The 26,442-nt window shown below is 37.6% G+C and overlaps 1 protein-coding gene and 1 non-coding gene across 2 annotated transcripts in view; one reads left to right on the top strand and one right to left on the bottom strand.

Annotated features, from left to right (window-relative positions):
• Window positions 1-26,442, top strand: part of ZMAT4 (zinc finger matrin-type 4) — a 347,134-nt gene that overhangs the window by 171,658 nt on the left and 149,034 nt on the right. Inside the window, exon 4 of the mRNA XM_047717168.1 lies at window positions 24,577-24,733. Within this exon, the coding sequence (XP_047573124.1) occupies window positions 24,577-24,733 (157 nt within the window). The remainder of the gene's footprint in view (window positions 1-24,576; window positions 24,734-26,442) is intronic.
• Window positions 7,414-7,540, bottom strand: LOC125094618 (small nucleolar RNA SNORA32). The gene has a single exon (XR_007125627.1). It is a non-coding gene; the product is annotated as a small nucleolar RNA SNORA32 (small nucleolar RNA).

Genomic DNA, 26,442 nt, shown 5'->3' with positions numbered 1-26,442 from the left:
GTGTGCCAGTTTTAATAGCAGAGGGATGATCCCACCCCGCTGGGAGAAGAAGGTATTACTGAGCAGTCGAAGATAAAATTACAGGATTATAACAGAGATACAGAATGTTTCAGCGAGTCTGCATGTTGAAAGAAAGGGCTCAGAACTTTTTGTAAGAGGACAGTGTTTATTATCCAGAGAGATTAATTTACCAGCGAAACAATTTCACAATGATAGACACGCTTGCTCGCGGTTGAGGGAACAAGACGAGAAAAGCAGAACTGCACACGGTCTCCTCAGGCTGCCCTAGAGAAGGTGTGAATGGCTTAGCTTCAGCCCAGTCAGACCACTAGCAAAGTAAATGAGCCTTGGTAGGTGTGGATATCATCAGGAGATCCCGCTTTCAGAAACCTCCACAGAGCACAAAGCAGTGATGGAGAGCTCCTGACAGAAAGTTCTTAGCCATTCGGAAGCCCTCAATCAAATGATCTTTCCCTTACGTAAAGGGTGGGAGAGTCTGAGAAAACAATTCCTGCAGTGGACTTGGGGCATTCTTTAGATAGGACAGAATCACACAAACTCTGTCCCACTGGGAAGATTACTGATGAAGCACGTCAGGGGTGGGACCCTGGGAATTGTACTTGTAGCATGTTCTCAGGTAATGTTGACGCTACAGATCAGGGTACTACGCTGTGAGAATGTAGACTTTCTTTCTGAATATTCATGGTGAATCTGGTTGAGATATTTATTTTTCCTTTAAAACCCTCCGTTACTTTTTTTTGTTTTGTTTTTCCTTTTCTTCAGAGCTTATCCTTTAGTTCTTTCCCCCAGTGCTGTAGCAGTACTGACAGCAGCAGGGAGTGGAGTCCGAGGGTCTGTTTCTGATTGTCCTCTCTGTAGATACTGAAGATGGGAAGAAAGGCATTTGGAGAGGTAAAGATTAAAAACCATGGGGGGGTTTAGATTTGCACAAAATGCACCACACATCTTGCTGCCTTGGCAGTTTTTCTTCAGAGCTTACGGAGTGAGGGTGTTACCACATTGCCCTGCAGTTTGTTCAGAAGTCTACATAGGTAAGTAATTTGACCCACTTGGGAACCTGTGGGATACGGGGCCATGGACAGGGGACCCAGATTTTGAAGTGGGTCATACTGTGGCTCTGCTTACTAGACGTCCCTAAAGATCTGCTCCATCTGTTGCTTGGTTTCTTCCCAAAGAGCTAAAAGAGAATCTCATTGAAACATGTGTGATCTCTCGCCTTTTGACTGGGAACTTCTAAGATGGTGGGAGTCAAGATGGGCTCACTCTTCCTTGTAAAAATTATTTTTTAAAATTTGGTTTCTCAGGGGTGCCTGGGTGGCTCAGTCATTAAGCATCTGCCTTTGGCTCAGGTCATGATCCCAGGATCCTGGGATCAAGCCCCACATCAGGCCCCCTGCTCCACGAGAAGCCTGCTTCTCCCTCTCCCACTCTCCCTGTTCGTGTTCCCTCTCTCGCTGTCTCTCTCTCTCTCTCTCTGTCAAATAAATAAATAAATAAATGAAATAAAATAAAATAAAATTTGGTTTCTCTTTTTAAAAAAGAAAAGGAATACATAGTCAGTATAGAATGTCTAGATAACTTATCAATGACAAAGAAAAAATACATGTTATGTAATCATATAGATACAATGATGTTCAAAGGCACGTTTTTCCAGCTTTTGTTTTCACCCTTTTCTCCCCGGTCTCATGTACATATGGATAAATAAAATCTCTCTCTCACTATTGCTTTTTGTATGTGGCAGCATGGGGACCACGCTGGCTGTTGCCTATAGATGATTGTACCTCTGATTCAGTTAGTGTCAGTCACTCTGACCTACGATTTGCACCAGAAACACATGGGGCTTTTCTCTGTGGTGTTCCCTCTACTTTTTGCTCTCTTCCTCCAGATCCCTGCATGATCCCTTCCTCACGTCTTTCACGTCTTTAGTCAGAAGTGCCCTCCACAATGAGGTCTTCTTGGCCCACTTTAAAATATGATACACTTCTTACACAAACCTTGTATTCCCCCTCATTTCTTTTTTTCTTCCTGAGCAATCATGACAAACATACTCCGTGTTCTACTTATTTATCTTAATTATTATCAGCTTCCCCAGCTAGAGTATAAGCTCCATGACAGGAACTGTTACTTCCATTGTTCCCTGTACTATGCTCAGTGCAGAGCTGACAACTCCATGAATGCTTGTTTCAAAATATCAGGTGAGGGGTGCCTAGGTGGCTCAATGGGTTAATAACCCTCTGCCTTGGACTCAGGTCAGGATCTCAGGGTCTTGGGATTGAGCCCTTCGTTGGGCTCTCTGCTCTGCGGGGAGCCTGCCCCCCCACCCCCGCCATTCTTGCCTCTCTGCCTGCTTAAGATCTCTCTCTCTGTCAGATAAATAAATAAACCTTTTAAAAAATTATCAAATGAAGAAACTTAGCAATGCATGAAGAAATCATGGTCCATGTCCATGAATACCATCTATCCTAATTTGAATACCTTTGTTTTCATTTATAACTTTGTTTTTCACTACACCAATATAAATGCACTGCAGTTTATTAAACATCAGTTTAATAATTAATATGCCATAGTTCATTTGAATATGATCCTCGATTAATTCCAGAATATAAATGTATCCTTATTTGGCTGCTGTAGTCAGTGCTTTAGCAAAAAGCCTTGTATATATTTGCTCAAATCTTTGATAATTTTCTTTCGATAAATTTCCAGAAAAGAAATTTCTGGTCAAGAAGGATGTTTGTTTGTTTGCTTGTTTCTTTCTTTCTTTCTTTCTTTTTTTGAAGAATGTGTCTTTGAGTTTTTTAATACGTATCATCAAATCACTCTCCAGAAAGGGTATATCTTTCTCAAAGAAATGATTTAGAAAGCTGATTTCTCCTCCCCTTTGATAATATGAGATTTTTTAAAACTATAAAATATTTTTAAAAAATATTCCCAACTTTATGAGTAAAAATGGTAACATTAAAAAATATACAAATGTTACTGTCATTACTGGTAAGATTGATTTTTTTCATATTTTTATTGGACATGCATATTTCTTTTTTTAAAGATTTGATTTATTTGAGATAGAGAGAGAGAATGATTCATGGGGGGAGGGCAGAGAGGAAGGAAAAAAGCAGACTCTCCATTGAGCAGGGAGCCTGATGTGGGGCTTGATCCCAGGACCCTGGGATTGTGACCTGAGCCTATGGCAAATGCTTAACTGATGGAGCCATCAGGCCCTCCTGGAAATGCTTATTTCTTTTATAGACTTTATCTATTTCTTTTAGAGGGAGAGAGATCACATGCTCAGGCTGGGGGATGGGCAGTATGTAAGGAGAGAGAGAATCTCAAGCAGACTCCATGCTGAGCATGGAGCCCAGTGTGGGTCTTGATCTCATGACCCTGGGAAACATTACTTGAGCTGAAATCAAGAGTTGTACACTTAACTGAGTGAGTCATATTGGCACCCCCATGCATATTTCTTTTACACATTTTTAGTTTGTGTTTTCTGCTTATTTGGGGGGGAGGAGGTCAACTTTCTTTTACAGCTTTTCAGGTGCTCTTTATATAAATAAGCATTTTGAAAATGCATATGGTTAATACTGTTTACCATTTTCTTTTAAATATCTTCACGGTGCTTTTTGACATGCAGAACATTTTAATGTTCATGGAGTGAGATATGTGTATCTTTTCTATTTCAAACTATTTTTATTGTATGTTTAAAAATCTCAACCCATCCTGAGATTATCTGAATATCTCTATATATTTCTTCTAGTTGTTTTATGGCTTTATTACTTTTTCCTCAATTGTTATCAATCTTGCATTTCCATTTATTTGATAATGTTGTTTCCCTTGCTGACTTGAAATTTCCCTATATTACATAGTAATTTGAATGTACTCTCTGGTTGTTTCTCCTTTTATTTTGTTTTATTTTTTTATTTTTTTTTTAAAGATTTTATTTATTTATTTGACAGAGAGAAATCACAAGTAGGCAGAGAGGCAGGCAGAGAGAGGAGGAAGCAGGCTCCCTGCTGAGCAGAAAGCCCGATGTGGGGCCTGAACCCAGGACCTGGGATCATGACCTGAGCCGAAGGCAGCGGCTTAACCCACTGATCCACCCAGGTGCCCCTTTTATTTTGTTTTATAAACCTGCACCTTTCTGTAGCAGAAACATACCTTAAAAATGATTAGTTGTATAATCTGTTTTCCATATTTGAGGCTAAATCGGTCCTCATTTTTAATTTTTAAAACAATAACAGCTTTTTACTGTTTTGTTTTGTTTCTGCTTTCAGAAGAAATTCATAATTATTTTTTCCTTTTTTTTTTTTTTTTTTTTTTTCATTTTTCTCCAGTCGTTAAACTTGCATCAAATTTGTAAATAAATTTGGGAAGAAATTACTTCTCTTGGTGTCTGGTTAGCTAATTATCTAATCTTTTTTTTTTTTTTTTTTTCTTTTTTAAGCCTATTAAATGTGACTCTGTGTGCATAGCTCCTGGCCAGTTCCTAGTTTTTGCAAATTCTTCAACTTCATCGGAAGCTCCACTTGGCTGGGAAGCATCTTTTCCTACCCAAGCTGACAGGTTTTCCAATGGTAGGAATTCATGCCTCCCATTAAAGCTGTCATTCCCAAGATGCTGAGTCACTGCAGATTCCCCTGTGTCTGCCCCTATTACCCATCTTTTTGCTGGTGAGATGGGAAGCTGGGTCTACCAGTAGATATGCAATAGTTTGCCTTTCCCAACTGAGCTGGGAACTGGGAGTGAATGCCACAGATGTATGCAGAAAGAGTGCAAAAGGTAAATGTTTATCTGTTCAAGAAGTCATATGACCATGGATAGTTGTTCGATTTTTTTGTTGGTACAAATCTGAGCTTGGGCAAAGGATGGGGAGTGCAGACAATATCTTTTCTGAGGGGTTTCTCTTTTATGAGCTGCAACTCTGGAGAGGTTTATAATAAAAACAATAGCTTATTCCTAAATATAGCTCTTGCTCTAGGTCAGGCACCATTCTGCGTACTTTCTACATACAAATTCATTTAATCCTCACTAGTATCTTATGAAGGAAATCTTATTACTATTCTAGTTTTATAGCTTATCTCAATTGAACTCCTTATGCCTTGCAGCAGGCAGAAATTCACTTTAAATTCTGGCATCAGGTGGTCTATCAAATTAATTTTTACTGTGTGTTCTATCTTTTTCAGTCTTCATTAATATTTTAGAGTCGTACTTAGGGAAACACTTAGGGGTGCCAGTTAGGAGCATTTCAAACTGGAATTTGTACTTTTTCATTAAAAATAAAGCAGAGATATAAAATTCTACAAAAGAAGGATGTATTACTAAGGCAAACACCCTCGTAACCACTACTCAAGTCAAGAAATAGACTGGTTTCGGGCGCCTGGGTGGCTCAGTGGGTTAAGCCGCTGCCTTCGGCTCAGGTCATGATCTCAGGGTCCTGGGATCGAGTCCCGCATCGGGCTCTCTGCTCAGCAGGGAGCCTGCTTCCCTTCCCCTCTCTCTGCCTGCCTCTCTGTCTACTTGTGATCTCTCTCTCTGTCAAATAAATAAATAAAATCTTTAAAAAAAAAAAAAAAAAAAAAGAAATAGACTGGTTTCTTCCATTGGTTCCTCTTCTTCCATTGGTTCGTCTGTTTGTCTCATCCCTATCTTGAATCTCTTTGTTCCACCAAAGGATAACTGCTGTCCTGATGACTTTTCCATAAGCATTTTTTCAGGTTTTTGTATAGTTAGATTACAAAGTGTGCCTCCCTAATTACCAAAATTTAGTCTTGCCCCCCTTTTAAAAGCTTGACGTATTTTTTTCTTGGGTGTCTATCAGTTTTTTTCCTCCATTTGCTTTTTTCCTTATAATTTACTTGTAAAAGAACTCAGGGGGCATTTGACCCATGGAGTTTTCTAAAGTATAGATTTTGCTGATTATGTATGTATGGTTTCATTTAACACTTTATCCTTTCTGTTCCTTGCAAATTGGCAGGTGGCTCCAGAAATTTGGTAGGATTTGGGTTGGATGCATTTGGCAGTAGCGGAATGGTGTTGGTTCTTTCATCAAAAGGTGCACAGTATCTGATTGTCTCTCTTTTTGTGATGATAGCAGCTGCTGATATGGAATGCCTAGATCCATTAATTCACTGAAGGTTGCAAAATGGTTTTCTTTTATCATTTCTTTTTCATTGATCCACTAGAGTCATTTTGAACAAGCAGTTTTCCTCATTCTCTAGTTCATACTCTGTACGATGGTTCCTTTAGAAAAGGCAGAAAAAAATTACTTGATTCTGTCCTTTTATTTTACCAATTTTCCAATTAAGGAATTGATTCCCTATCCTTCTGCAAAGGTGACCAAGCAGGCTTTTAAGAAATACTGTTATGAATGCCGAGATTTAACATATTTGATGGGTTTTGATCAATTGCAGTTACTACCTCATTTGAAGTTTAAATTGTCTCATGTTTGCCAGGGGAAGCCTCTTCAAGTTTGCCCCCAGTCCTTGTGTCATGACTGTGGTAGTGATCTTGGATAGTTTCCTTGTTGGTTAGTGGGGCAGGATTCCCCAAGCTCATTTTACAGCCTTCTTGGAATCGCCTATTTTTCCTCTTAAAGGCAGTCTCTTTTAGTGTGAATGGTATTTCAGGATTGGTATGGTTTTTGAGTGCTAGGGATGTCGTATTAAGTTTATAATTGTTTTTAGGTTCCTTTAGTGGACAGAACTAAGAAATACAGAGTTTTGCGCTTACTGTCCCGTTATCTTCTGTTTACTCTTTTCCCACAGTGAGCATCTTGATTCTCAAAACCTCAGGAAATGACAAAATTAGAATATCCCCAAAGCACTCATTTACTTTATCCAATATTACACACATAACATCCAGCAAAATAACCATATTAATACTACACCACTATATATTAACTGATAAATCTTTTTTACAGCATATATTCTCCCCGTTTTTTAAATTAAAAGTCAATAAATTTTTATTTAAGGAGTTTTTACATGTGATTCCTTCTGCTGCCAGTCGCTGACAATCACCATAGTTCCTCCAAAGTGAGAATCATAATCTTCAAAATAGCCCTTTAAAAAAGAACTTGTTCAATCCACAGGTGTCACTGTCACTCCTGTATAACAGGAACATGAAGTAAGTTTCCATTTCCAGAGACGACCATGTAAACTGAAGCCAGCCTCCCTTTGCTAAATCAATTATATTACAAATTGCATGGTTATTAGCAATACAGAAGGATTTAGCAAAAAACATTTGCAAGAGCAGAGATCTAGGCATGCACTGTTCAATATACTAGTCATGTGTAGTCAGATGAGAATTTGAAATATGACCATTACCAAATCACATACGGCTTGTGTTACATTTATACTGGACAGTGCTGATCTAGACAATGTAAGTAGAACAGAGTTGATAAAATGTTCCCAATAGGCTGAATGCTAGCAAAGTAGCAGAAAGAAAGAAAACCTAGTGGGAAAATTTTTTTTATGGTCTTGTCCACAGCAAATGAGAAACTGCACTCTCAAAACCTTAGTAATGACCATTAATTCTCCCCATTTTTAAATTGTAAAATTATATTCATGTTATCTGAACATATAGTCATTACATGGGCTTCCATTTATATATATGAACCTCCATTTATCTTGACTCTATAAGTCATTATATAAATCATGCTATCATTAACTCTTATATTGATGTCTCCCTAGTCGTTTTGGTTATTTGAATCTTATATTCCAATAGATACAAGAAAGTCTCATGAAAACAAAGTTATCTGAGTTCTTGTCTGTTTTCACTTTGGGCCTTTTAAATTCAAATGTCAGTTTTGCTGGATATAAAAAATTGGGGTCACATTTCTTTTCTTGAGAATGTAAGATATATTACTCCATTTGTTTTTGGAATAAAACATCGCAGTTGAAAAGTCTGATGGTGATTGAATTTTATTTTCCTTGTAAATAAGTTATATTCTCCAAGGCCCAACCAAATTTTAACATTACTCTAAAAGTTCAATAGTTGTTCTGAATCAATATTCAGATAATTCTCTTTTGATATATACTTTTCTTAATTTTAATTTTAGGAAATATCAGTGTACTTGGCTTCCGCCCTTCCTCTGGCTATCTTTTTCAAGGTTTCTTATATTATTATATTGGATGATTTTTGTCTTTCTCCAATTTGTGACTTGCTGTTAAATCTCTTTGTATCTCTTCTTTAAGAATTTTACAAAGTTTTCTTCATTTTGGCTTCTACTTCTCTTAGAGAATTATTCATTGTGTGTATTCATAATCTCTTTCTTCTTGTTTAGTCTTTATTTCCAAAGTGATTTATTCTTTTATTTCCAGTTATTTTTGTGGTTCTTAAACCTAACTTGTGAATTTTCTCATTCTTATGTTGCTCTTTCATCTCTTATATCATTTTCCTGAAGTTTCTTATTTTGCTTTGAAATAGAAGCAAAGGAATGTCACTTTCTCATGAGCACCCACTGGCTATTGGAGGTTCTGCTAGTCTGAGGTCCATCAGTTTCACTCTCTGTGCCTATGCAGATGCTGATATCATACAGTATCTTTATGGCTTTTATTGATTTATTTTTATTTGCTTGTATTTTGAGGTTCATAGAAATATCTTGTCACCTAGTCTTGTTATGACTATTGTCTGTGAGTTTTTCCCCCCCCCCTTTGGCTATCCAGTTCTGTTTTTATTGGGAGATTTAGACGAATAAAAAAAAAAAAAAGACTGCTGCCAACATCTCAGAATCCTCCTTATGTATATTTTTTTCATCAACTATCAGATATTTATTAAATGACAGGTCCTCTTACAGACTCTGAGGTTATACTTATGACCAAAACAAAGTTCCTGCCCTCAAGAAGCATATAGTATAATGAAAATAGATAGGTATTAAACATATATACCAGTAAAAAAGTGAGAAAATATTGGATATAAGTAAGCTCCATTAAGAAGATACAAAAAGGTAAGAAGTAACCAATTTTTAGTCCATCTTGACATATATATGTAAAAAATTAGAATAGTATACTTTCTAAATGACAAAGCATGTTTTCATATATTGCATTCTTTCATCCTGACCTTTATTTCACAAATAGGGTAGAATTTGTTTCCCACATGATGGGGAGGAATTTCGGACTCAGTAATTATAAGTGACATGCAGTACTTCTAAAGTCAGGGCATTTTTTGAAACCAACTCTGCTCCTCTTTAACTTAATATTTCATGTTTTTCATACCACATCACACAAAACACTGTGTTGCAGGCTAGGGACAATGCATTTTTAGTCCAAGGAATTAACATTCCATAAGAGAGAGTAAGATGTATGCTGAATGATGTTAGTGTGTGGGGAGAAGGTTAAATGAAGTTCTGCAGGCTGGAGGGAGGAATGAGGTCTCTCTCTCTCCAGTGGAAACTACTGGGGGGGGCCTTGATGAAGGAGATGGTGTTTGAGTGACCCTTGCATATAGAGAAACTGAAGGAATTCTGAGTGGGATGAGCCATGTGAACAAAGACATGTAGGGATGTACTTGATATAGTTGGAAGATAGCTAGAGTTCCTTCACTGGTTTATTTTTCCTATCATATACTCATTCAACAACTTTCTAGCTACTAGGTGTCAGGTACTGTCTTGGGGGAGAGACATAAGGAGACATAAGAAAGAAGTCTAGTCTAGTGAGGAAGACTACTGCTTTTTAACCTGATATAAAAATGAGACCTGACAGATCAAATCTTCACTCACTTGCAGTGTTGAACAGGAGCAAGCAGCTAGGAGTTGGGGAGAAGAAAAATTTAGAGCTGGGATTTTGAGCCACCCCCTTGGCAGGGTCCTTTGTGTTCCTGACCTTGAGGAAATCCGTTTTCTTGGAGTATATTATGTTTGAAAAGCAGTGCAGAGGAGAAAGACTAAAAAAGTTTGTTGAGAGTTAGTTGGTAGCAGACTCTAAATGTCACAGTAGGGAATTTATTTTTCCTTAGAAAAGAGTCCTTGAACATTTTTGATGAAAAGACTGACCCAAGATGCCAATGCAGGATCATGGAAATAGTACCATTTTGAATTTAGCTAGACAGGGTTTCAAAAATCAGCTCTTCCACATTCTAAAAGTATCACACATTGGCAAATTTCATTTTCATGATCTGTAAAAATGGGAATTTATTCATTTATTTATTTACTCACTCCTTCCTTCATATATTCACTAATATTTTTATTCAACTAATATTTAAAAATTACTCATTGTGTTCTAGAGCTATACTGCCTGGTCTAGTAGCTACTAGCCTGTGGAGCCATGGATAATTGGAACTTAAAACATGGATAATTTGATATGTGCTATAAGTGTAAAATATATACCAGATTTCAAAATCTTGGTATGAAAAAAGAGTATGAAATACCCCATTAATAATTTTTATGTTGAATACATGTTGAAAGGAAAAGAGTTTGGGTTTATTAGACTAAATAAAAAATATATTTTTAGAAAATTAATTTCACAAGTTCTTGTTTCTTTTAATATGGTTATTAGAAAATTTAAATGTGACCATATTTGTGGCCTGAACTATATGCTGTATGACAGTGCTGTTCTAGGTACTGAGCATACAGTACTGAGTAATTTAGTTTCAAATATCAAAAGCATGATGTAGTGTCCTTCTGTATATCTCTGACTACAGTCTTTAGTTTAAAATCTAATTTATCTGAAATGAGAATCACTGCCCAGCCTTCTTTTGAGGCCCATTGGCATGAAAGATGCTTCTCCGTCCCTTCACTTTCAGTCTGGATGTATCCTTAGGTTCAAAATAGGTCTCTTGTAGACAACATATGGATGGGTCCTGTCGTTTTATCCAATCTGCAACCTGTGCCATTTTATGGGAGTGTTTAGGCCATTCACATTGAGAGTGATTATTGAGAGATGTGTTTTTATTGACATCGTGTTACCTGTGAAGTCATTGTTTCTATAGATTGTCTCCATAAATTTCTGTGCAATAATACTCTTGGGTTCTTTCTTCTTTTATAGAACCCCCCCTTAATATTTCTTGTAGTACAAACTTGGTGGTCACATACTCCTTTAAACCTTGCCAGTCTTGGAAGCTCTTTATCTCTCCATCCATTTTGAATGTCAGTCTTGCTGGATAAAGTATTCTGGGCTGCATGTTCTTTTCATTTAGTGCCCTGAATACATCTTGCCAGCCCTTTCTGGCTTGCCAGGTTTATGTGGACAGGTCTGATGTTATTCCTCTGTACTTATGGAATCTCTTTCCCCTAGCTGCTTTCAAGAGCTCAAGTCTAAAATTATGAATCATCAGTTTCACAATTAGGTGTCTCGAGGTCTTTCTAGATTCTGTGATCTTGGGGGGAGACCTTTCTGCCTCTAGGACATGAATGCTGGTTCCATTTGCCAGATTGGGAAAATTTTCATGGAGAATTTGTTCAACTATATCCTCTAGCCTTCTTTCTTTCTCCTCCCCCCTCAGGGATTCCAATAATTCTGATGTTGGAACATTTCATGGCATCATTTATTTCCTTAATTCTGTTTTCATGGCTTCTAAGCTGTTTGTTCCAGGCCTCCTCCTGATCCTTTTTCTTTATCAGTTTGTCCTTTAGATCACTAACTCTGTATTCTGCCTCAGTTACCCTAGCTGAAGGCAAAGGAAACAAAAGTGAAAATGAACTTTTGGGACTTCGTCAAGATCAAAAGCTTCTGCACAGCAAAGGAAACAGTCAACAAAACAAAGAGGCAGCCCATGGAATGGGAGAAGATATTCACAAATGGCAATACAGAAGTACATACAAAGGGCTAATATCCAAGATCTATAAATAACTCCTCAAACTCAACACTCAAAAAACAGATAATCCTGTCAAAAAATGGGAAGAAGACATGAAAAGACACTTCTCCAATGAAGACATACAAATGGTTAACAGACCCATGAAAAAATGTTCATTATCACTAGCCATCAGGGAGATTAAAATCAAAACCACATTGAGATACCACCTTACACCAGTTAGAATGGCCAAAATTAACAAGACAGTAAATAACAAGTGTTGGAGACTATGTGGAGAAAGGGAAACCCTCTTACACTGTTGGTGGGAATGCAAGTTGGTGCAGCCATCTTGGAAAACAGTGTGGAGATTCCTTAAAAAATTAAAGATAGAGCTTCCCTATGACCCTGCAATTGCACTACTGGGTATTTACCCCAAAGGTACAGATATAGTGAAAAGAAGGGCCATCTGTATCCCAATGTTCATAGCAGCAATGGCCACAGTCTCCAAACTGTGGAAAGAACCAAGATGCCCTTCAATGGATGAATGGATAAAGAAGATATAGTCCATATATACAATGGAGTATTATGCCTCCATCAGAAGGGATGAATACCCAACTTTTGTATCCACATGGACGGGACTGGAAGAGATTATGCTGCGTGAAATAAGTCAAGCAGAGAGAGTCAATTATCATATGGGTTCACTTATTTGTTGAGCATAAGGAATAACATGGAGGACATGGGGAGATGGATAGGAGAAGTGAGTTGGGGAAAATTGGAGGGGGAGACAAACCATGAGAGACTGTGAACTCTGAGAAACAATCTGAGGGTTTTGAAGGGGTGGTGGGTGGGAGGTTGGGTGAGCCTGGTGGTGGGTATTAAGGAGGGCACGGATTGCACAGAGCACTGGGTGTGGTGCATAAACAATGAATTCTGGAACACTGAAAAGAAATTAAAAAAATAAAATTTTAAAAAATGTAATTTTAGAATGCAAAATGGTTTCTGTGAAGAATGTAAAAGAAGGGCATTAGTAGAGATGCACTCAGGCTTGAACAGGAGTGATGGGGAAAAAACATAAAAGTAGGTTGAGAGATCGAGAGTAGACAGTTTGGGGGTACAATTATAGGAGAAGTTTATGGATTTATGGATGCATTGGATTTAGAAGAGGAGGAAAAAGGGAAGAAGAATAAATCCTACACTTATCTGGGGACCATTAGGAAAGCTAAGCATGACAGAACCTATAAGGCACCTAATACAATGCTTAATTAGTATATATGACTCTCAAAATGGCAGCTGTGCTCACGTATGTCATCTGAAGGTGTGCCTGACAATGGTGAATAGGGCTGCTTTGGATTCCATTTCAATATTAAGGCTGCTTCATCTCTATCTGATCTTAAAGTGATGTCTCAAACAAGAAATAAAACTTCATTTGGTAGTTTTTGATATGTCCGTGTTTTCAGACATTTGTCTTCCTGTCTTCCCAACTGCCTTTCGTACCGTCTTTGTTCTTTCTGGCATATCTATTTATTTGTAACATTTTTTGCTAGCTACTTCTCTTTGTTAGTGGGGCTTATCTAACTTATGTATTTATCCTCTCTCAGGAGCCCTGGCTAATTTCTCCCATTTGGGGTCTTATAAGTACGGTTACCATCTGTTTAAATACTTCTTCAGTGACTGAAAAACAAACCAATGCCTTCAAAATACCAAAGGCACACAGTGAATTCTGCATCCCTCCTGAGTAGAAATCTTCCTTCTATCTTTCTTTTATTGTCAAAAATGACCATTTCCCCCCAGTACTATGGAAATAGAGGATTTCATCCACTGAGAGGATGGTTTCTAGCCAAGTGACAAGGTATGTATCTCTCTAGTTAATGGTGGAAAACAACACCCATGCCAGCATTAATATATACTCTGAAGATGTAGATAGTACAGCTTCTCAGTGGGATATCCAGACACACTCACCTCTTTAACCAGAAGAACACTTCTTCACGTGGGCACGATCACACTGTAACATGTCATTGCCACTATAATACATATCAGTATTGGGTATGAACTTTATGCCAAATGACATTTGTCTTTTCCCGAGACAAAGCAATAACATTTAGTAAAGACTAAAGGAGAGGTTATTTTATGTGGAAAACAGATTTGCATGGCTGAGTTAGAATTGGTTAATGGATGGCCCCTTCAAGTCGTTCCTTCAGCAACTATTTCTGTCTTGCTTATCGAGTTTCCTCTGTGTATCCAGACCCGTGGCAGACAATGGAGATGAAGGGAAAGATAATTCCAAAATTAATCTCTTCAAGATGTTTTTGGAGAGACAATCTTTAAAAAAGCACTAGTAAAACAATTAACAGCCAAGACCTGATCAAAACTTACAGCACAGATGTTGAGGGAGGGAGTTCAGCAGAGAAGGTGTGGATGAAGTTCACAGAAGTCCTGAAAATGCCCCTGGATAAAATTGGTCCTGCTGTCTAGATGTGATTTGAATAGACTGGGAGAAGAGAGAACAGCTTGACCTAAATGGAATGGAACAGGATGCATGGAAAGACAGTGGCAGAGAAGATTGCTCAGGACCCTGCCCTCAGGCAGGAAGCATGACTTCTGGGTCTTTAGGTCCCATAAAGGGGGAGAGAAGGGAAAGAGACATCTTTTCCTGTTCCTGCCTCTTTTTCAAAGTTAAGTACCAGACTATAAACAACAACATGCACAACACTGGAAAAAATTTGCATTTATGGGACAGTTCATCTCACTATAGGGTATGTGCTGAGAAGTACAGTTGCTTCCAGCTCTAGCAGGGGCTGTTGGATGACTCTTCCCTTTAGGGTAGTTCTGTAGCAGCTGGTAGAATTCCATTATAGCTGTAAAATGCCTTTGGCCAAAATAAATATCAATAACCAGAATTCCAAGGATGGCTAGCTACTGCTCAGAGGAATTCCAAATATTACAAGGGAGCCCTCAGTGGCTCTGCCTTCAAGCAGCAAATGCCCAGAAAAGAAAAGTTAGGCTTCAAGTGTCATTTCTTTGGGCTTTTGAAATCCTATAAATGCATCTGTTAGGCCTTTTCTTTTCTAGAACAGCTTTATTGAGCTATAACTCATCTATATCTACAGTTCACCTATTTAAAGAACACCTTTCAAGGGTTTTTAGTATATTCATGTAGTTGTGTAGCTATCACAATAACAAGAGCATCATCATCGCTAGAAGGAAAACCCTTTGTGTTTGCTTCCCATGTTCCCTAACCTCTCTGCCCATGCTCTCCTACTCCTTGACAATCTTTAATCTACTTTCTGAATTATGGATTTTTCTATTCTGAAAATTTCATATGAAGGGAATCATACAGGGTCTGGTCTTTTGTGATTGGTATTTTTCACTTAGTATACTGTTTTTAAGGTTCATGTGTGTTTTTGGCATGTGTTGGTACTCTTTTTTCTTTTTTTTTTTTTCTGATAATATGCCATTGTATGGCTAGAGCACATTTTGTTTGCCTGTACTTCAGTCAATGGCCATAGGAGCTGTTCCCACTTCTGGGCATACTCTATAGTATAGTATGCTACTATGAATACTTGTGTACAGATTCTTATGTGGACATATATTTTTATTTCTCTTGTATGTAATATATATTCGTTTCTCACTTTTCATGGTAGTTATGTTGTATAAAGTCACCAACTCTGAATTAGCAAATACTGAGCCCTTGTTCCTAGGGGGAATCTGGGGTTAGGTGCCTACATGTGGCTGGTCATAAGACCTTCATCAGCTGATCAATACATAAAGTTGTTTTATGTGTGTTTCTATTTAAAGATGCCTTATTGAATATATTTGTTACAAATTATTGATTATATGTAATACTTCTTTATAATAAAACCCTAGCTGAGAAGACTCTAACCTTTTCCTGACTCTGGGAAATATGGTAAATTGCACTGACTTTCAGTTCTACAACAATGCTATTCATTATGCTCTTACTGTCAGTTATTATCTCACACATCCACACATTTAGCCACTTGTCCATCCTTTCCATAGCTTCATTGTGCACTATAGATAACGTTTTAGCTCTTTCTGGAGTTTTTTCACATACATATCAGGGAATTTCCTCTTCCTTATTCTGGATGTACAGTATTATCAATTAACATGAAACTCACAGCCAACATCACTATTACTCATGCCTCAGTGAAGCCTTTTTAACACATGTATTTCCTCTGTAAAGTACTTCATGATCTTGTGCTTCAGAAGGCAGTGAAATCACCAACAAAAAGCACAGAAATGCAAAGATATGTGGCACTAAACAGACCACGAATGGACACTTATATATAACATAAGGGGTAAAACAAGAAGGCAGAGGATTGCCTTGTTTAATCTCAGCTGGGATCATGAATGTCAGGTGACTTGGACTTTTTGTTCCTCCACACATGGCCATGAATGATGACAGAAATGCCGTAAGTGTTGATTTGGAGGTTATACATAGATATTTGCAAGTAGGTAAATTTGCAAATGCATATGTATGAATAACAAAGATTGAGTGTACCTAGAAATGGAATTGTTGGGTCATATGGTGACTCTGTATGTAAACTTTTATGGAACTGCCTGATGGCTTTCCAGTGTGGCTGCAGCATTTTACCTTCTTGCCAGAAGTGTGTGAGGGCTCCTAATACTCACATCCTTGCTCATGCTTTTTATTACCGATCTTTTTCATTCTTGCCATCCTGGTGGTTGTGAAGTGGTGTCTCATTGTGGTTTCATTTGCATTTCCAGGTCGTTAATGATGTCAAGCATATTTTTATGTTGTTATTGGCCATTTATATGCCTTCCTTGTAGAAGTGTTTTTTCAGATCTTTTCAAACTTAAATTTGGGTTATTTTCAATACCAGTAAGGAGACTTCAATTCCATGCTTTCAGTAATGGATAGAATGACTAGGCAGAAGATTAATAAGGAAATAGGAGGAATAAGAAGATTTAAAACAACTTGACCTAACAGATACATACAGAATTGTCTAGCTGTCCCTTTAATCCTATCAACTTTTGCTTCCTGAATTTTCTAACTACCTATGTAGTTATATGTATGACTATATATAATTATCATATATTCCTTGTGGCTCAGCACTTTAATCATTAAACAATGTTCTTCTTTAACTTTAGTAAAAAAAATTTGTTTTAAAGTCATACTTTGATATTAGTTTGATAGCCACTACAAATTTCTTGTAGATGCTGTTTGCCTGATAATAACTTTTAATTCTTTTTACATTTATCCATCTGTATCATTGAAGCTAAAGTGTTATCTCCTTGATACAACATATAGATTAGTCATGTTTTCCTTTTTATCTAATCTTACCATCACTATATTTTTATTAGATTTTATATTATTTTCAAATATAGTGTTACTATTGCTACAGTTGGATTTATGTGTACCATTTTACTTTTAGGAATGGTGTCTTTCTGTTCTTTTATTTCTTCTTTACCACTTTCTTTTGCGTTAAAGTATTTTGTACTGAAAAAATTTAATTCCTTTAGTGACTATTCCCTATATTATTTTGGACTTTTTCTTTAGTGGTTGCTTTAGGGGTTACTGTATATATCTCAATTTATTGGAAATTTATCCTATATCTATATATATAGGATATAAGTATATCTATATCTGGGATATTCTATATCCCAGATATAGAAATGTATAGCTGTCTTCTCTCTTCCCCCATTTTGTGCTATTATTGTTATGCATATTAGATATATTTATATTATAAACCCAACAATATATTGTTATAATTATTAATCTACATAATTTTAAGAATTATTATTTAGAGAGAGAGAAAGAGAGCATGGGGGGAGGGCCAGGGAGAGAGAGAGAGAGAGGGCCTGGGAGAGAGATAGAGAGAGTATCTCAAGCAGACTCCCCAGTCAGTGGAGAGCCCAATGCAGGGCTCTATGTGGGGCTTATTCTTATGACCCTGAGATCATGACCTGAGCCAAAATCAAGAGTCAAATGCTTAACTGACTGAGCCACCCAGGTGCCCCAGCTAACCTATATAATTTTGTATCTTTCAAAGAAGGCTGAGAAAAGAAATCTGAGCTGGATATATTTTAGTGTTTGTTGTATTAATCTTATTTACCCTTTCTGCTTCTCATGATTTGTTTCTGTGGATATGAGGATTACAATATGGGGTGTCATTTCCTTACTCCAGCACAGCTTTGCTTCCACCTACATCTTTAGTGCTGTTATTGTCAAATACATTATATATGTATATGTTATTGGAACAACTACAAAAAATAGTTATTTTGTACATACAATTTTTAATTAGTTAAGAAAGAAGAAATATACATTTATAGTGTTTTTTTTTTTTATAATTACATATTTGCCTTGACTTGTGCCTTTTCTTCTTCTTCATAAGAATTTAAATTATCTTCTGGTGTCACTTGCTATCAGCCTGAAGAACTTGCTTCAGAATTTCTCATAAGGTGGATCTGTTAGTAACACATTCTTTTAGTTTTTTTTTTTTTTTATCTCTAAATGTCTTTATTTTACCTTAATTTTTGAAAGATAGTTTAGCTGGATGTAAGATTTTTATTTGTTAGATTTTTCTTTCTGCACTGCGAGTATGCTACCTCCCTGACTTCTGGCCTATGTTATTTCTGATGAGAAATTAGTTGTGATTTTTATTCTGGTTCTCTTGTATATGATAAGTTCTTTTACCCTGCTACTTCTGCATTTTCCCCTTCTTTTGGCTTTTAACATTTTTACTGTGATGTATTTCAGTGTAGGACATTTTGTACTTATCCTACTCAAATTTTCTTGGACTTCTTGGATGTGTAGATGGGTGTTTTTCTTCAAATTTGGGAGGTTCTCAGTCATTATTTCTATGTATATTTTTTTATGCCCCTTTCTCTTTCTCTTCTCCTGGTATGACTATTTTATGCATATGTTTGTATACTTAGTATACAAACTTAGTAGTGTCCACATTTCTCTGAGAACCTGTCCTCTTCAATTTTCTTTTCTTCTTCTTTTTTTTTTTTTTTTCCTCCCCCTCTTGGATTGCATAATCTCCATTGATAAATCTTGAAGTTCACCAGTTCTTTCTTCTACAAGTTCACATTTGTTTTAAAACTCCTCTAGTGAATTTTTCATTTCAGTTATTGTACTTTTTATCTCCAGAATTTCCATCTGATTTTTTACTGTAATTTCTATTTGATAACACATTGTCATCATATATTCTCTTACTTCTTTAAGAATTTCTTTAAGTTTTTGAGCACATTTGTAATTGTTTGAAATCTTTGAAGTTGCATTGAAGTTTTTGCCAGTTAAATTTAATATCTGAGCCCTTTCTGTTGTTGTTTTCCTGTTTATAGGTTATATTCTCCTGAATTTTTTGCATGTTTTATAAGTGTTGTTGTTGAGAACTGAATATTTAGTTAACATATTATAGTGATGCTGGGTACTGATTACCCCATGCTCCAGAACTTGTTTTTGTTGTTTATTTATTTGTCCAATGTCTTGGCTACTTTAATGTCTAAGCCTATTTTAATAGTGTCTGTTTTTTCAAGATGTGCAGCCACTAATGTCCTGGCTCAGTAGCTCAGTCTTAGGGACGAGATAGTCACTGTGGGATGGCAATGATTTGTACAGGACTTTTTTTGACTGTCTTTTTCTCTGATCTCTGTTAAACTGCCTGCCACTACTGGAATAGTACTCATCTTTTAGGCTCTGCTAATTGCTGGATGATTGCTTTGTTGTTTTTGTCCATGCCCTGGAGTATAGATGCTGCACAGTGTGATCTAATTAAATTTTGTACTTTTTGTAAGGCTAGTTTTTGAGTGAAGTCTTTGAAGTTTTTCCTGACTCCAGAAAGGCTCTCCTGAGCTATCTCTTTCCCTGGTTCTTTCTGGTAAGCTAGCTGGTTTAGCTTGTTGTTCTAAAGGAACTATCAGTTTTCTCTTAATTGCTTACCAGGAAAATCATTGTTTTTGAGAGGAACCTTAGGCTTAAAACTTTCAGAACTCTATTTCAAATGATGCCAGTTTCTGTGGAAAGAGTATAAAAGCTTTCTGTTCTTATGGATTCTTTCTTCCCCATCTGTTCTTACAGAAAAATTTCTGAGCCACTGCTTCAGAGTAAGGGATAGGGACAGTGGCCTGCTTCTCCTAGAATGACAATGCTGCTTTATTGGCTAGGCAGAAGTGTCAGAGTCTGCTCTCCTGGCATGGAACCCTGGTCCTACAAGCAAACTGGGCAAGAGCACTCAGGGTCTCAGTATTCTTTGTCTGCTGTTCCAGGGATAGAGCTTCTGTCCTATGAATGAGTATGGGTTGAGGAAGGGAATATCTGATCTCTTCTGTCCTATGAATGAGGGTGGGTGGTGGAAGAGAATATCTGATTCCTAGCTGCATTTTTAGGAATTTATCTTCTGCATTTGGAACTAAAGGCCTGTAAATGTTTGTGGTCTGACTTTCCTAATATCCTCTAACTGGGAGCTGATAGGAGAGGGATCCCTATTTTCTTGACCACACCCAATCAAAATGGAACATCATGCTTAGCTGGACAGTTGGTAGGGAGGAAAAGGGTTATCTCTAAAGTGCCATAGACTCACTATTCTTACTGGGAATTAATACATTTTTTGAATAAATATTTCTTAATTTGCTGTTTTCTCTTAGTATAATTTCCAGAGACTTTAAATAATTATTTTTTTAATCTTTAGCAGTTATGGTTGTTTTGCCAGGAGCAATTGTACAGAATTTCTCACTCTGACATTCTGGAAGTAAAAATCCCTCTCAGGAGTTTTGTATGCACCTGAAGGAGAATGAAGGCAGTTATCTGAATTAAGTAAAAACAAAAACAAAAACAAAAACAACTTACAAGTTATAAAAAGGACTTTCAGGACTTGATTTCTGGCCAGAGTCAGCCAACTTTTTCTACCTTGATTTCCTCTGAAAACTTCTTACCTTTGCAAAATGCTTTGACTATTCAGACTTAGGATATTCCACAAGTTTTTTTTTTTTTCTTCCAGCAATGTGTACATTACCCTGAAAAAGTAAATTTTTGGCTACAGTTTGAAATCCATAATTTAGAATAATCTTAAACTCTCCTTCATTTATTTGATATCTTGGGGCCATTCTCAATTCCTTAAGCCAGAAACTTTTAATGTATTAATTGAGGTCAGTTCATCATACTTTATGGAATTTCTGCCCTGAGCCATGTATCAGCATTGGTCTGGGTGCAGTGGGAGACTCCAGTAAATATGGTATGATCTGTAGCTTGAAGGAGCCATTAATTTGAGATTTAGATAGCCTAGAGTACACAGTTAAATTCTACCATTTTGCAGGCACTTGCTTAGTATTGAGGTTCTTTCTGGGGTATTGTGTCTCCACCAGGATCATTAGAATAGTCCAGTTGGTGGTATTTACACTTGTATCATGTGAATCACATTGGCTTCTTTAGCAAAATACCCAGTAAACACGTTTTGCTGGCTTCAAAGCCTGCCTAACTTCTCAGGACAGTGCTATAGTTTCTCTGTTGTCTGAGACTTAAACTTTCTTGGTCCCTCTTCTACACCTGTGGCATAGCTATATTCCATGATATTTTCTTGCTTAATTATTGGTTCTTTAATTATCCTTTGATTCTCCTATATGATTATAGGATCATATTGCCCAGGAGAGCAGACAGCTAGGAGTATGTATTAAAACTATGATGAAACTGCCATAACTTTTAGGACAATGTTTCCCTACATAAACCTTGAAGTTAATTTATAAATTGTTGATATCTCTGGTTCTTTTCCTGGCCATTGTCCTGTCAGTCTGAAAGATTTTGGCTAGCAACTATATCTCCTTGCTTTATCAATCTCCTCTTTTTTTTTTTTTTTTAAGATTTTATTTATGTATTTGACAGAGAGAGAGAGAGAGATCACAAGTAGGCAGAGAAGCAGGCAGAGAGAGAGGGGGGAAGCAGGCCCCCTGCTGAGCAGAGAGCCTGATGTGGGGCTCAATCCCAGGACCCTGGGATCATGACCTGAACCAAAGGCAAAGGCTTAACCCACTGAGCCACCCAGGCACCCCTATCTCCTCTTTTGATTTTCATGTCAGGCCTACTAATCCCACAGACCAACCCTGAGCCCTACTCATTCAGTGAACATCTATAATTCCCCCTGTGTGACAGGCGTTGTGCCAGGTGCTGGGGCTTCAATACCAATGAAATGATTTCCTTGACCTTAAAGGAGTTTTGTAGGCTTGTGAGAGGACCAAAGATGAAAACAAACACATGTAATAATTCAGTGTTCTATTATAAAAGATGTGCAGGACACATAGCAGACCTAAGGTCAATGCTCACTTTTATAGAGGGAGGCAGGAAAAGCTTAATTTCAAGGAAGCGATGATTAAACTGTACCCATTCTAGAAAGACAAGGTGAGGCAAGAAGTGATAAGGAAGGCATGAGAAAGGCTTAGAGATGAAAATCCACACAAACAGGCTTAATTTAAATTTTTTAAAAATTTTATTATTGGGAGAGTGTGTATCTAATAGAAGAATAAGTTTTCAGGATTACACTATTTTCCTTTTATTTTTTCTGATGCCCTTTCTAATTCTCCTGCTCCCAACCTCCTTAATAACAGAGAACAGAGTCAAACTCATCTAACACAACATCTGACATATTTGGCAGGCCCTTAAATATGTGTTGAATGAATGAGTATTGATCATAACTGATCATAAATCAATCATTATCCCGTTTAAAGGCAGATCTTTGCCTTAGAAACTATTTCTGAGTATACACCATCTACTGATACCAGCCCCTATGTTGGGCTTCCAGCCTTTCTATAGAAATGTCTGCATCTTAGAGTTCCAAGGAGAAGGGCCGGGTTTGGCCAGCACTTTTGCTAGAAGTTCAGAAGGGATGCACAGATTGTAAATAGGTATAGAGCTTTTTCCTAATTTTAAGAAAAATTATGTGCTTTGACTTAAATTATGCATAGTAAGGTAAAAAATGAGTAATTCAAGCATCAAGCATCAAAAGCATCGACTTTGACCTTAACAACCTTCTTTTTCTTTTCTTTTCTTCTTCTTTTCTTTTTTTAACGTAAGATCAGTATCCTCTAACATATAATGTAAAGTACCAGTTTGGGTCTTTCAGCCCTTTTGATGTATCCACTCTTCATTTACTGGGCTCAGACCCTTCAGTAACTCCCTGATTTGTAATTTCCCTGATATCCCTGGGCTCTAACTCCCTCTGTGGGTTCTGTAGCATCTCCTAGGTATGGATGGAGAGGTAAGTGAAGGAAAGCTAACTCTTCCCTGTACTGCTTGGTCTAGTTAGTTTCCATAGTATGTAGCACAAAAGTGTGAAAGCACTAGTGATTTCAAGTATGTATGTATGTATGTATGTATGTATGTATGTATTACTGAGGGTGAAGGGAAAACTCAAAACAACTCAACATTTTAAATATCATCAGTAAGGATGACTCAGGAGACATAGCCTCATGCCTTAACCAGGTGTCCTGCCCTAAATATTTGTCTCTATCCAGGAAAGGACCTTGGGGGGAAGCTCCTCGTCTCTATATAGGGTCCATTTCCTCTCAATGACCTTTAACCCCTAGCAATATATTTACTCAACTCTCACCTATTAACTGTGATAAAGGGGTCAGGGAGGCAAACTAAGATTTAATAATCTAAGTCAAGAGAATAAATGGCAGTAGGTTCTCCCCCCCACCACCAATAGTCCTCCCAAAGATGAACACTAATTATGAGAGAGATATTGCAGATGAATGCCTTAAAGAGAAAGGAGTTCTTTTTCTGACTGCCACATAATTTGCAAGGCAACACTCTCTCCAGCAGTCTGGACATCTTATTATTCTGCAGAAAATAGGTAATTCCCCTTTTTTTCCATTCTATCCCCACCTTCATCCTTCTGCTCATGCCGTTTTCAATTGCACTCTTTGGGCCCTGCTTAGAATAAGAGAAGGGGCTAATGTGGGGCCAGGTCCTCATCCAAGGCTGTTCTTTAATAGAAAGATGCTTCACTATTGCTGTCCCATTACAGAATAGATTAACTCCTTATCTGAGAGTCTGCCTCACCCTCAGTTTCTAACTAGCAGGAAGGGAGCCCGTGGTAATCTTCCCCTTGTATAATGTGCGTAATTGATGATCTTTGTGCACAATAGCCAGGTCACATGATCTAATAAAGGATTTATATTTTTCTGATTCATGCTTCACTTTCATTGTCTTACAAAAGAATAAAAAAATCAAGCTGGATTTAAGTGTTCTGTGCTGTGTTTAACGAATCACCTTCCCCAAAGATAAGGAAATTATACAAACTCTCCTAGAAAATTCAGCCAGCGTGGTCATCATAACTTTTTGATCTATACTCCAGTTAATTATGAAAAATGTTCAAGTCCTTAAAGAAGTCTTAAAAAAGAAGATCTTGAACATGTGGCCGTGTATCCCAGTGAGGCTAAAATTGGTGAAAGACAGAGCTGAATGCCAAATGATAATTTCTGCTAAATAATTCAGGCCCTCCGCACTCTGATATTTTACTTACTTTAATGAGCATAATGGGTGCAAATAGAGACGGTCTCCCTCACGGTGCCAGACACAATGTGCTCTCGCCTCTTGTGGGCCCTGTTTCCTTGCGCAACTCATATCTGCACACGTGTCCTCTGTTCCCCGGGTCTGGCACTACTACCCACTAAATAATGTAGGTTGAAGTCACTAGCTGAAAATGTTTTGATGGTGATTGTCATGAAGAAAAAAAAGGTTGCATTTCAGTGAGAAAGTCTGTGCTACATCTCATTTGCAGCAGAATGGAATGGGAAAAAAAGACATTTTGGGACTTGGGATTCCCTCTAATGTTATTTTTTCTTTCTTTCTTTCTCCCGTAGGGAAATGACGCCGATATGGTTGATAAGAATAAGTGCTGTACGCTCTGTAACATGTCCTTTACCTCGGCAGTGGTGGCTGACTCACATTATCAAGGCAAAATCCATGCCAAAAGGTTAAAACTCTTGCTAGGAGAGAAAACCCCACTAAAGACCACAGGTATGTGTGGGAACAGAGATCACGGGAGACTGTGAAGTCGGGGCGCTGCGCCTGTCCCATTAATTGTGCTCCCTCTTTGGCAGAGGCTGCCTGAGGAGAGCCTAAAGGTAGATGCCCTTCGAACCTAAAGGGACGGGCAGGGAGCCCCGCAGACCTTGCTGTCATAGGCTATTCAGTACAATTACGGGGGCTCATTCACTCACCCTGGCTCCTTCAGATTAGTAATTCAGCCTCTGGCATCTTCTGCAAGGCTGTTTGCATCCTGCAAGGTGTTGTCTATCACACTGATTATATATTATGTAAGATACAGTACCTATTATGTAGTGAATGCTGTTTTTTCCATAGCTTCAGTGTGTCATCTGCATGGCTAACGTGTGGTGTTTTGTGTCTAGTGGGTCGATTCACTGCCTGTGTCTGTGTAACGCAGCCTGTCATCCTGCCTTTATCTTGGTGAGGGTGGGGATGAGGGGAACTGTGCAGACAGCTAAGTTGTATTTTTATTTTTTCCCCCCGGAGGTGACAGTTCCTGTTGTTGTCTGTAATTCAGTCCTGTTCACTTTCACAACAAAAAGCTGAACTATTGATAAAAAATCATTTAACCCTGTAATTGCATCACTAAAATAATTCTTCATAAGTCTGTCAAATTATGAAACTAAAATATTATAATTGAATCGAGTTAGACTATTTGGACAGGGTTTAAATTGTGGTGAAGACGTTCCTAGGCTGGGTTGTAATCCCAAGAAGTTGGGGGTATATTTCATGATGTCTACTCTTCCAATGCAATTAAAATGTAGCAGTGCTTTTTATCTTTCTGTCTAATGAATCGTGCATAAATTGTGGGCGTAATTATTTTTAAATGGTATTTTAGAGATTGGAGGGAGCCTAAAACAATACTTGGCTTTTATTCTCACCAGTGTTTTTCCTTAAGAAAAATATCTTCTTTCGCCTAGAGAATAGCGAGGAATCTTTTCACGATATTTTTCTACTTAGTTTAACTAAAGGGTATTGTTTTTGTAAAGGTGGCTATGACATTCAGATATAGGATGGGGTTGCAAAACCTGAAATCTGGAGCTGAACCTGGCTTGTTCCTGGGCACACACCGTGTCTTAGCATTTTATAAGCAGTCACTCGGTTGAAACTCCTGATTCTTGCTCTCTAAAAGGTTAGATATTCACCTTGTAACCTACTCCCCAACAAATTTCTTAAAATAGACACCTCAAAGAAACAGTCACTGGAAAATTTTTACCTTTTTTCCACGAATGAGTAACTAGCCCATTTTTTCTTTCTGCTTAAGCAGAGAATTGCTGTTAAATTTGATTTTGGAGATAGTGATGGAAGAGGAGGAGCTCTATCTTTGTTTATTATGTCAATCAGCAAAGGGGAGAGTTATTATTTCTGTAAAAAAAAAAAAAAAAATCGCCACATGGCACAAATGGTTCTTTGTGAATTTAAATACATTCTCCAGATAACCAAGCACCAGTTTGTTTTCCTGAATTCAAATACTCTCCAAGCTGGTAAGTATAACTTAGATGTAATTTGTTAGTTCCCATCAGTATATGCCAAAGGAAAAATCAAGAGCACTTAAACTGCAACCTTTACTTCATGACTTTGTCTTGGTGTCCACAGAGCTGGCCCAGTCCTCAGTGTGACCAAAATCAGGTTGCCAGTTAGGCTAGAAGGGGATGCGGGTGGGGTGAGAGGTAAGTAGC

This window comes from Lutra lutra, chromosome 2 (assembly GCF_902655055.1).
Source record: "Lutra lutra chromosome 2, mLutLut1.2, whole genome shotgun sequence".
Lineage (NCBI taxonomy): Eukaryota > Metazoa > Chordata > Mammalia > Carnivora > Mustelidae > Lutra > Lutra lutra.
This window is presented reverse-complemented; position numbering and strand designations above follow the sequence as displayed.